Here is a 12,356-nt window from a genome sequence, read left to right as displayed (position 1 = left end):
TTTCCGTGTGTTTATTTCCAAACCCCATAGTTGATATTCCTCTTGTAGTTTTCTTGCCATGTGCTCTAAATCATCTTTATCGTTGGCCATAAAAACTTGATCATCTGCAAAACTGCAGGTATCTCCCAGATTAATGCCCATTCCATTACATTTTCTCTTCCATTGTCACATGGCCTTTGCTACATATATTTTAAATAATGTGGGAGAAACACAGCATCCTTGTCGTAGACCTTTATTGACAAAGAATTTTTCAGATAATGTGTTGCCTATTTCGATTTGTGATGTTGAATCTTCGTACAAGTTTTTCAGAGCTCTAATTAAGGTGTAGATAATGTTGGTGTCCTGTAGTACTTTGAATAGTCTGTTAACTGGAACGGTATCATATGCTTTGTAAAGGTCAATAAACATGAGGTGTGTCTTCTGATCAATACTACTTTTTTTCTCTATTAGTTGTTTCAGGCAGAAAATATTATCGGTACAGGTTCTCCCAGTCCAAAAACCAGATTGTTCCTCCTCTTCTTGTTGTTGGTATTCCTGTTCTATTAAATCTCTAAGGATTCGTCCGTATAATCGACTTAGGGTATCTGTTACCGATATACCTCTATAGTTGGAGCACACTTGTTTATTTTCCTTTTTGTGGATTGAGGATATATAGGCGATTCTAAACTCTTTTGGTATTGGGGCGCCGCCGCCGTTTAAGAATCTTTTTATACACCAGGTTAAGGCTTTAAATAGTCTTTCTGTTCCACATTTCAACAATTCACCTGGAATATTCTCCGTTCCCGGGGCTCTGTTATTTTTCAGTGCTGCCACTGCCTTTTTCATTTGAGGTATGTCGATGTTAATAACTTCTCCGGAAATATTTATTTATGTGGGTGATATTGTGGCGTATTCCTGCCTATTTTCTGTTAGGAGTTCTTCATAGTATTCCTTCCATTTGTTCATTGGTATTAATTGTAGCTTGGCCGTTTGTTTTTCTGAGGTTTTGACTTTGTTTATGAACTTCCATGACTCGGCACACTTCCTTCCTCCCAAATAGGTATTTATTTCTTGACACTTCTTATCCCATATTTCTCGTTTTGCAGTTCTTATTTTTTGTCTTGTTGTTCTTTTAACTTCTAGATATGTGTCTCTATCTTGTTGTTGTTTACTACTCAACCATTTTTTGTACGCGTTTTTCTTTTCCTTAATTAAGCAATCTATTTCTTCATTCCACCATATGTTGTTACTTTGAACCTGGACTCTTAATCCAAGAGCTTCTTCCGCTGCACTGTGAACACTGCTTATAATATTTGCGTATATTTCTTCAACGCTGTTGTTCTGAGTTATACTTATCAGTTTTTCATCCAATCTTTTACGGTAAAGTTGTCTGGTACTCCCGGTTATTAGGCTATCCAGATTATATCGCTTAGATTCAATACGTTCGGTATGCTCATAATTTCCATTGGTTTCCTCCCTTGTGTCACGTCTGAATGGGAATATTATTTTAGCTTTGACTAAGTAATGATCTGATCCACATGTAATGCCTCTATATGTCCGTACGTCATTTATCTGAAGTGTTGTTTGTTGTCTTACTATGACGTAGTCTATTATTGATTTTAGATTCCTAGTTGGTTGTGTCCAAGTGTATTTATGTATATCCTTGTGCTTATAAAAGTCATTTGTGACTTTTAATAGGTGACTTTCACAAATTTCTATTATTCTTTCGCCATTATCATTTAGAGTTATTTCTCCATGTGGGCCCACTACTTTATGGTTTGTCCTTCGTCCAACTCTACCGTTAAAATCGCCAAGGATTATAAGTTCTCTTCCATTCCCTATTTTTGTTATTTCCTTATTAAGTTTTCCAAAGAAATCGTCCTTCTTATGATACGGCTCGTCATCAGAAATTGCATAGACTCCAAAAATGGTGACTGATTTTTGATTTATATTCATATTAACTTTAATTATATTTTCATCTATGCTCTCAAAGTCTGTGATTTTATTTTGGTGTTTTTTATGAATCAAAATGGACATACCTCTTTTTCGCTCTTTCATGTTTTGCAACACCACTAAAAATATGCACATAATTGTTACTTAGTTCTGTGCCATTGCCTTTTCTTTTTGTTTCAGTTAAAGTTACAATATCCATTTTTAATACTTAATTCTTCCCTTTAATGACTTAATTCTTTTTCTATTTTGAAATAAAAATTTAAATCACAAATTATATTGAAATGTAGCTAAATAAGAAATGGTACTTAATAAATAATAATGAGTTAAGCTTCATTCAGAACCTCGTAATTAGTGGAATAAATTTGTGGTTTCAATTGCACTTTATACATTTTAGTTTACGATCATTCACAATGTCAAAAAACACAATTAAAATTAATAGAATATCCTAGCAACAGCTTGCGGTAATCAGATGTATCCATAGAGAAAGCGTAATATTTAACTTATAAAACAATAAACTTTTGGTTTCTAACCGCATTTTTCTCTTGACTACTACTACTACTATTACTGCCATTACTCACTGACGAGTATTTGACACGGATCAGAAGATGGTCACGCAAGGCGTTTTCTTTCATGATCTTTTCTGTGACTGAGAAGCTCGATACGTGATATTATCTATCTACCGCACTCCAGACATTCAAAAATCTCATTGCTTTGTGGCCTCCTTACTTTTTGGTTGTCGCTGTTAACTGACTTTACAATTCTTCTCCATTCCGTTCTATTGTGAGCTGCTTCTTCCCTCTCATTCTGCTTGTTAATTCCCTTTAAGTTTTCGTGAAAAATATCCTCGTACCTTTTGAGTTGTCCATCCGGTCTCCTCTTACCGTCTACAAGCTCACCGTAAAGCAGGTTTTCTTGCATTCTGTATACGTGACCAGTCCATCTTAAGCGGGACTTTGTAATCATGACTTCAATACTCTCACAGTTAGATTTTTCAAGGACCGATACGTTTGAGACACGATGGAACCATTTTATTCTTAAGATTGTCTAAAATGTCTCTGTTGCAATGTTGTTTAATGCGTTCGTGTGTCGGCGGTACGGCACCCAGGTTTCGCTTCCATATAACATGGTGGGAATTATTATTGCTCGGTACACTGCAAGTTTCGTTTTTGTGCTCAAGTCATGATTGTAGAAAACCCTGTCTTTTAATTTTCAGAATGCTCTTGAGGCGCTGCTAATCCTGTGCTGAATTTCAGAGTCGATATTGGCCTTTTCCGAAATCAAACTGCCGAGGTAATTGAATTCCGCTACATATTCCAATAGCTCTTCTCCGATTTTTATAGCATTGTTGTGATCTTCCGGGTGAATGCACATGATTTTAGTTTTATCATGTTCTGTATAGATGTTCAGCTTAAGTCCCAAAGCCTCGTATGCCCATGTATATGTGTTCAAAATTTCTTGCAATTGCTGTAACGTATTTGCAACTAGAGCACAGTCATGAGCGTATTGAAGTTTTGTAATGAATTTTGTGCGTGTTTTTGCCCTGAGTCTTTTTATGTTGAACAGACCGCCCTCGTATCTGTATCTAATGCCCAAACCTCTCTCCAGCAGTTTGCTGTCCACTATAATGGAGAGCGCTGCCATGAATATATTGAATAGGAGAGGCGCTAAGACACATCCCTGCCTAACGCCTGTGTTTGTTAGGAAGGGATCGCTCAGTGATCCATGATATGACACTCTTGATTTGTTGTTGTTATGGAGGCTTTTACACACTGTAAGAAATTTGTTGGGTACTCCGAACTTTTTCATAATTGCCCAAAGTGCATCTCTGTTCACAGAGTCGAAGGCTTTTGTTAGATCGATGAATGCAACGTAAAGTTTAGACTGCTGCTCTTTTACTTTTTCCTGTAGTTGGCGGGTAATCAATACTATATAATAAAGCGGATAATCAATACTATAATCAACACCCCTTGCACCCCAAAATGATAATCAAAGGCCAAAATGGTATTCCTCTCAAATTTTGAAGTATAATTAGTGGAAAAATTGAAAGTTTGCTAACTTTTCCACCAATTGAAAATTCCTACCATTAATTTTGACGTTCTGAATGCTTACATTCAAATTAGAGGAACGAACTTCTACGCTAATTGAAACCACTAAAGGTTGATTCTCACTATACCTTCCGTTTCCATTCCATATCCGTTCCGTACACTGATAAAAAAGATAGACTTGAACTAAAGTCGTCATCGTTCTTGAAAAAAAATTTAGTGACAAGAGAATTTATTTCAGCGTAAAAGAAAATATTTTGCCTGAAGAAAAACTCTCTTAACTCAAGAAAACTGGTTCTCTTTAAAAATTCGAAAATTTCTCTTGAATCTATATTCATTCAACCAAGTGCAAGTTACTTTGTTTTAAGATAATAAGAAAAATACGCTAGGGAGTACTTCATTCAAGAAACAAGGCCATTTTTCCAATAGCTAAATACTCTTTTGATGAAAAATAACAACGACACGCAAAGACGATGACGAAGAACGGTATATACAATCAGACGGCAGTACGATCAGTCGTACATCATAGTACGCACGGGTTTTGTTGCTTGGAATTTTCCACTTGGAATTTTGCATAATCTTTTTAAACGCATATCGTATAACAAATTAGTGATCGTTATTAACATGCATTTGTCATTTGGACAAATTTTAGGATATATGGATTCTTTAAAGGAGTTTCTGAAAAAATGGAAATTAGAGTATTTATTTGCTATATTTGAAGGTAAGAGACATTTACCTAATGCACCTGTTTAGATAATGCATGTGTGACTATAGATCAGTAGTTCCCAAACTTATTTTTCTCGTGGGCCACTTTCAAAATTTTACTGGTTTCGGTGGACCCCCTGCTGCTACATTTCTACCACATTCTTAAAGTCGCCAAAAAATAAAAATTGTGTCACTTCTGAGTTCTGTCCCTATATTCCGATATGTAAAATAAAAACGAAAAATGGTACATTTTATATCACTTTATTTATTAAAAGAATAGAATTACAAGAAAAATATTAAGGTAATATAGGTTCAGGTCATAATTTTAATTAATGGGAAGGATGTATCTGATGGAGTGTCAGCAAACGATCAATGTTTGGCTTTATTTTTGTGAGCAATAACCGCAAATCCCCCGCTCTGTGATGTTTAATTTGCTCCTTTTTTTTTTGTTAAGAGGTTTGTAACGGCACTAAAACTCCTTTCGACAAGGTATGACGAGGGAAAAGCTATTAAAAATTTCCTTGCGATTTCCCACAGTCCAGGATATTTTTCGGGTATTTCTGCTTGCAGCCAAAATGTTGGGTAGCCTTTTCTAAATTTCACCTTCAGCTCCTCATTAGTGCTTAGCTCGAGCAGCTCCTCTTGTAATACAACATTGGCCACTTCCGTTTCATCAAATGGATTTATGATCCATGGTGGTATATCCATCGTCAGTATATCTTCAAACCTGGTTTTGAAGTCATCATGCAGAGCACTTAAATGTTGACTGTAGGTATGGATATCCTCATCAATACATTCTACCTGCGACAAGTTTGGAAATTGAGAGAATTCGCGCCGACTAATGTTTTGCTTCATAAATTTCAATTTCCCAAGAAAAGCCGAAATTATCCCCTTTGTTTTTATTAAATTCAGGCTGTCCCCTTGTAACTGCAAGTTAATATCATTAAATTTTTTAAACAAATCTGTCAAATACGCAATGTCTGCTTTGAATTTGATCAAGTTTTCTTTTAAATCTGGATCTCTACTTTCTAAGAACTCTAATATGGAATCGAAAACAGAGTAAAATCTCGTTAAGCATGCACCTTTCGACAACCAGCGTACTTCAGTATGTAAGAGCAGTCGTTGGAAGTCTTCATCATTTTCGTCGCACAATTGAGCAAATAAACGCGTATTCAATGCATTGCTTCTGATTTTGTTGACAGCTTTTATTACAAAATGAAGAGATTGGTTCAACCTGTCACTTAAATGTTTTGCCACAAGATGTTGTCGGTGGATTACGCAATGAATAGCTGTAAGTCCTGGTATAATTCTTTTGAGATGACTTATAAACCCACGATATCGCCCGACCATTGCAGGAGCTCCGTCTGTTGCCACTGAAATAATGTTTGTAAATGGGATCGATTTTTCCGTAAAAAAATTACTCAGGACATTAAATATTGATTCGCCTTTAGTGTCAGTCTCCAAAGTTCTGGCAAATAGCAATTCTTCGTGAATTTCTTCCTCAACAATAAATCGGACATATGCCAATAGTAATGCTTCATTACTGGGTAACGTTGACTCGTCCAGTTGTATAGAAAAATGAGTTTTTTGCAGATGATTGCACAAAAAGCTTTCGATATCAGAGCTCATTTCATCAATGCGTCTTTGTACAGTATTGTTACTTAATGGAATTCTTTTTAGTACGTCAAATGGAGATTTGTGCAAAACAGTTTTTAAAACCTCTTCAACAGCGGGTAAAATTAATTGTTCTCCGATAGTGTGCGGTTTTCCAGATTTTGCTATAAGTAATGAGATATTGTAAGATGCCCGCAAGCCATCATCGTTACTTTGAGATGTTGAAGCGAACATACTGTGCATGGTGGGTCTCTTTCCATATTTTTCTTTCAATGTTTGAAAATATTTTAAATCTTTACCTATTTTATCAGTATGACACCTTTTTAGATGATCTTCGAGCTTTGATGGTTTCATAGAGTCATTGCTCAAAACTTTGTTGCATAATAGGCACATGGGCAATTGTTTGTCTGCCTCTGATGGAACAAAACCATATTTCAAATAATCGATACTATATTGTCGACATTTTTTCTTTGCTGTAGCCATGTTTCGTGTCAGTTACCTTACCTGTAAAAAAAAAATGTTTTAGTAACCAAGTTTTTTTCTGAATATAGGTATCACACCGCAGCCTTTGTCAGCACGCGGAAATAGAATTACGGCTTGTAAAGGGACCAACTAATAAACCGCTGAGACAAATACAGACGTTTTCACAAAACGGTATCAATTTTAAAGTACATAATTTACCACTAATTTTTAATAGTATAAATAAAAATTGGTGTACTCAGTATCGAATACTGATCATATTTGTGTAGGAAAAAATAAAAGTCGAAATCCCAAAATTGTCCATAAAAACGATAACTAACATTTTATTAAATCAATGAGTTCACGCGCTCCGTGTATTTGCGTATTTTTTGTCTGCGGCTTCATTGTTAAAACGTGACAAACTGGCATCGAAGTCCAAGCCCCGCCCTTTTCCCGTCGCCCGCGCACCGCTCGCTCTTTCCGAAAAGGAATAGTTTTGATAAAATAGTTACTTCAAAACCAATTTAAAATGATTATGAAATTACTGTTTTTATAAAATTAGTAGTTATTTGCAAGAAAAATTACAAAATTAATTGCTCTGCAATATTGCTTATTCGGCCTTTTAGAGGCAGTGTTTCTCTCGTGAAAAAACAATTGAATAAAACGTGCTGTGTTTGTCTTCAAATCGAAAGAGGACAATTAAAATATCTGTAAGTTACTAAGTTACCTATCTATACAGGCCGTTGTGATCAACCGACTAGTACACGTAAACAAAATACTTAAGTACTATAACAAAAAAAAGGTAGGTTACTTACTTTCTCCGGCACTAGCAAACACAGATATAAATTTTCTCACAACTTTTTTCCAAATTCCGCCTTTTTTCGAAATTCCGGAAACAAATGAACGCGTTTGCCTTTGGCATCAAGTATTTATAGTGGTGATCAAGTTCATGTCTGAACAAGCATTAAGCATTGTCGGGCGGATAGCGCTTTGCAAGTCTGTACACGAAATTGTACGTAATATCGAATACGCAAGTTTGGACAAGTAACAGTCGCTTGCCTTATTAAAATATTATCTGCTTAGATAGGTACTTAAAACAATGTAGGTAGGCCCTTATAAAAACTATGCTTACATTTTTGCTCTTTACTATCAAAAGCAGATAAATTTTCGTGGACCCCCATTAACATCTTATGGACCCCCATTTTTTGTTCACGCCTACGTAGACCCCCAGCAAGTCTCCCGTGGACCCCTGGGGGTCCACCTGGACCACTTTGGGAATCACTGCTATAGATCGAATAAGTATATAGCTATCGATTTTTTTATGCAAATAATTACAAAAATTTCAGAATATCAAGTCGTCGCGAGTCGTATTAAAAAATTCAAAATGGGACCAAAGCTTATAATTTTAATAATTTATTTGCTCTACTTTGATTAATCTTTGTAATTTGTAAAGCGATGAACCACCCCAAAAAATACCAAGGATTGAAGAAGCAGAAATAACTACTATCGAGGAAAATAATATCACTTTACTTACTATAGACCAGGAAAACCTAAATTTATCAGAAAATAATATACCTCGTAATATGCCTGTATTATGATGTATAGACTTCTCTTAGATCAAAATAAATTTTAGTCGAGTCAATAGTATTCGCTATTGTTTTAAGAAAAGTGTCTCTTTAATCAAGAAATGTCCCCTTTCAATCAAGAATTTTTGCATAAATCAAAGAGACTATTGTTCTTGTAGCAAAAACTTCTTTGCATATTCATTTTGGGTCAAGAGTGAAATACTTTGGACTGATAGATTCTTCTATTCTCTAAAGTAATTTTTTAAACCTTATGAAAAGATAGTTTATGCTTTGGGTAAAGAAACGTCGTTCTTGGCCCTATTGAAAAGCGCCAATCTTTTGGGTCAAAGTCATATTCATTTTGACTTAGAGATCCTTTTTTTCAGTTTACTTTTATTGTATTGACGTTATACGTAAGCTTTCGTTCCGTATCATATTATTCCATACTTTTTATTGTACAATTTATAACATTACGTAAGTTTTATTTTAAAAAAATTGCATCTTTTGAAAAAGGTAACAGAGTTAATTAAGAGGAGAAAGAATAAACAAGTATCAGCAAAATTTTAACAGAGCTGGTACAAATGTAAGAACTTAACAACGCTGATTCCGATACGCTTCATCCCGTCCGCCAAAAAATGTATAGAAGGAAAGGATATGGAACGAAAGGGAAACGGAACGGATAGTGTGCATTGTTCTATTCATTTACATGATATAATATTTTATCTACAACCATTTAGTTATAACGTTTTTACATCACTATTTTTTTAGTATTTCAGTTACGTTATGAGATTCATAACACAACTAGTGGTGTTATGAATCTATAACACAACTAGTTGCTATAATAATAAAAAACAACTACGAACACCTAAATATACTAACTTTTCCGGCAATAATGATTCCGTGGCACGTACTGCGGCAAGTTCTACATCTGAAGGGAGACTTTCGGAATCGCTCATCGTAATTTTTAAAATGATTTTTCTGGACAAAAAGTGCTCGCGTTTACTTGACAGGGCAAACTGACTTTTCAGCATAAATTTGACAAATGTCATAGTTAAAGGTGTTAAAGGTGGGCGACTAATAAACGAAAATTAAAACAGCATTTTCTTATTTTTCGGTTGTAGATAAAACTTTGTACATGACACGTGCGTTTAAACATGATTACAACACTCGTGTGTTTAGAACGACTCGGTCTACGACCTCGTCGTTCTAATCATTCACACTCTTTGTTGTAATCATGTTCATAAACACACTTGTACTGTAAATAACTATTATGTAAACGGAAGGTAGCTGATATGGAAGGTATAGTGAGAATCAACCTTAATTTATTCCACTAATTGCGAGGTTCTGAATGAAGCTGTATGTCATTAAAATGATTTAAATAAAAAATATTTAAGTTTTCTGTGAGCTTACAGCTCTGTATGCACGCCCATAAGATTTAGATCATTCCGATTTAAAGAACTGTAACGTTGAAAGCCGCGAAACAAACATGTCTCCTGAAAGCTGCGGCTGGTAGGACATGAGATAAAGGAAATAGAACAGTTCTAGAGTGAAAACCAGAGGCCTGGCTACGAAAACCAGTATGTTTTTGGCATTTGAATTTATAATTTTCAGAAATTCGTGGGTTTAAATACATAATGCATTGTCAAAAGCATTAGTCTAAAATGTGGAATTTGCCACGGATTAGCAGGAATAAACTTTGCTAAAATTTTTTTTTTTTTATAAAAAATATACTTACTTCCATTAGATGGTAAGTTATGTTAAATTGATTAGAGTGTATTTCAAACTACGTTATGAACTTTTTATAGTTATACAGACGATAAAATAGTGACTTTTATCGATCGACCAAATTAACAAATTAGTAAGGAATCGCAGTGAATTAATTTCAGGAGACGATAATGCAATTTTATCGTCGTGTATCAACAAAATAATATTTTCCGCGAGTTACGTTTTAAAATGTTACCGAGTGTCTTCAAAGGAATTTAATAATACAATTGGAAAAATATTATGTACTGGGTTGGCGTTGGTTTTCTATGTAATTTGACAAATAAATTAAAGCTGTCTCTGTTATTTCAGTTGTCAGGTTTGAGACAATATTTTTGACTATAACTCAGCTGTCCGGTATTTCTGATTGAATTGAGCCAGAAATGGCTCAAAACAAGGAAATAAGTAAATTACCAACAGATATTCAAGGCTGAGGCGACAAACGCCATATACAAACTACTCCATTTAAATACGGTAACTTATGAAAGAATGCAAAGAATTTTCGAAATAAGAACGGAATTAAAAGGCGTGCGAGAGAGAAGAGATCAAATTGAAAACATACTTTTAGCATATTTTTTCTGAAAATCAAAGAAAATGCAGCTTTCCAGTTTATGGTCGTATTATTCAATTACTAAAAAGTACAGGTGGACCATTTTGGTTAATTCTATAGGGTATCTAGGAGAGGAGCCGTGGGAAATATTCAAATTTTGATACTGCAGTCTCGGTTTCTTTTTGAAAAAAATACAATGGCTTGACAGGTCTTGGCTATCTTGATCGGTTTCAAGGAAACTGGGAGGATTGTCAAATTTTTGTACTTTTTTTTTTTATTTATTTATGAATATTCGCTTGGTCATTTAAGAAAAATGGGAAAAATGGATTATGCATTCTAAAGGCACTTTTCTATGTAGAATGCAATGGCATTACTCAGACTTTTCGAAAAATGATATTTTTTGAGATAATGCTCATACTTATGTTTTTTAAATAGAACCTGTATATTTTTAATTTTTTATTCAATTTTTTTTTTTTTTTTTTTTTTTTTTTTTTTTATTTTATTTACTATTAACTAACATTTAAAATTTTCTTAAAATATCCACTTAGTAGTAGGCCGCGCCTGTAAACTTTGGCCGCGCCGAGTAACAATGTAAGCGGTTGTCATGGTGATGGGACATACCTTTGATGGATGCGAGACATTTCATTTCAACAGATTGATATGTGTGTATTTTAAATAATAATAAAATGAGTAAATTTATGAAAATTTTGAAAAAAAAAAAAAAAAAAAAAAAAAAAAAAAAACATAAACATAAACAAATGTAGCTGATTTACGAACTGAGTATCAGAGCCGCGAGTATAGCCAAACCCCTTCATTTTAAAGATTAGAAGATAGCTTAATCAATTTTGAATCTTTTCAAAACCTGCGATCGAAAAAATTATCAGAAAGAGAGATAGAGAAGGGTGGTGTGGTAAAATAAAAATGTGGGTTTCCATTTAAAAAAAAAATTAAATAAAATCGAACAATGCAAAGCAAATAAAATAGTCTTGACGAAACAAGGAGCATGTACTAATATATAAACTCAAGATGTTACTTCAACCGGGCTTTTCAGTTAATATAAAACATAAAAACACAAAGACTACGTTAAATGTTCAAACTTTACCCATTGTCCTCTAGACAGAGTTGGACAGTGATGTGAACTTAGCAGCAAAAAGATAGCGGCCGATTTACCGAACATAGCCGAAGGGCCAGTGGCGTCGAGCGACTTAACTTAATATGAAATAATCCGGCACAGTTTCTTACCCGGAGGAATTTTATTATGTTTAAATAATTGCCCCTAAAACGAGTGATAACTTCATTGCTGTAATAAAATTATTACCAAATGTTTTTATATCGGATTATTATTATAATTTCAAATTGACCTTTTGCCTAGTGGCAATTTTACTTACTAAAATATGTATACATTATACTAATGCTTGAAAACTAAAATTACTTTTAAAAAAAATAAAAAAATAATTTATTTGTAGTAGTACTAGCACTACTACCTTTAGCAACAATTTAGTTTACACTATGATATCGGCTTAAGAACTAACGAAAGAGATGTGGAGATTTATATCACTACATAACTAGAACTGGTTTCTTTTATTTGTATTGAAGTGGACAGTTTTCGGCATTTTCGTCAGCAGCTAATTTGTTTATATATCGTTTTTTCCGATTTTTTCTAGAAAACTGCGTATACTAACAAGATCGAAATTTCAGGGATTATAGAATTTAAACAATGCCTTAATA

General features: G+C 34.1%; 1 protein-coding gene across 1 annotated transcript; it reads right to left on the bottom strand.

Annotated features, from left to right (window-relative positions):
* Positions 1 to 867: 867 nt before the first annotated feature.
* Positions 868 to 1,935, bottom strand: LOC115883379 (craniofacial development protein 2-like). The gene has a single exon (XM_030901745.1). It carries the CDS (start codon positions 1,933 to 1,935, stop codon positions 868 to 870), a length of 1,068 nt encoding a protein of 355 aa, XP_030757605.1.
* Between the last annotated feature and the right edge of the window lie 10,421 nt (positions 1,936 to 12,356).

Source organism: Sitophilus oryzae, unplaced genomic scaffold (genome assembly GCF_002938485.1).
Source record: "Sitophilus oryzae breed Bouriz unplaced genomic scaffold, Soryzae_2.0 scaffold_187_pilon_pilon, whole genome shotgun sequence".
Classification (NCBI taxonomy): domain Eukaryota; kingdom Metazoa; phylum Arthropoda; class Insecta; order Coleoptera; family Curculionidae; genus Sitophilus; species Sitophilus oryzae.
Note: the sequence above shows the minus strand (reverse complement) of the source record. Positions and strands in the feature narration are given on the sequence as shown.

What these genes read in the sequence shown, in the direction of transcription:
- LOC115883379 (XM_030901745.1), bottom strand. Translation starts at nt 1,935, where the DNA reads ATGAATATAAATCAAAAATCAGTCACCATTTTTGGAGTCTATGCAATT.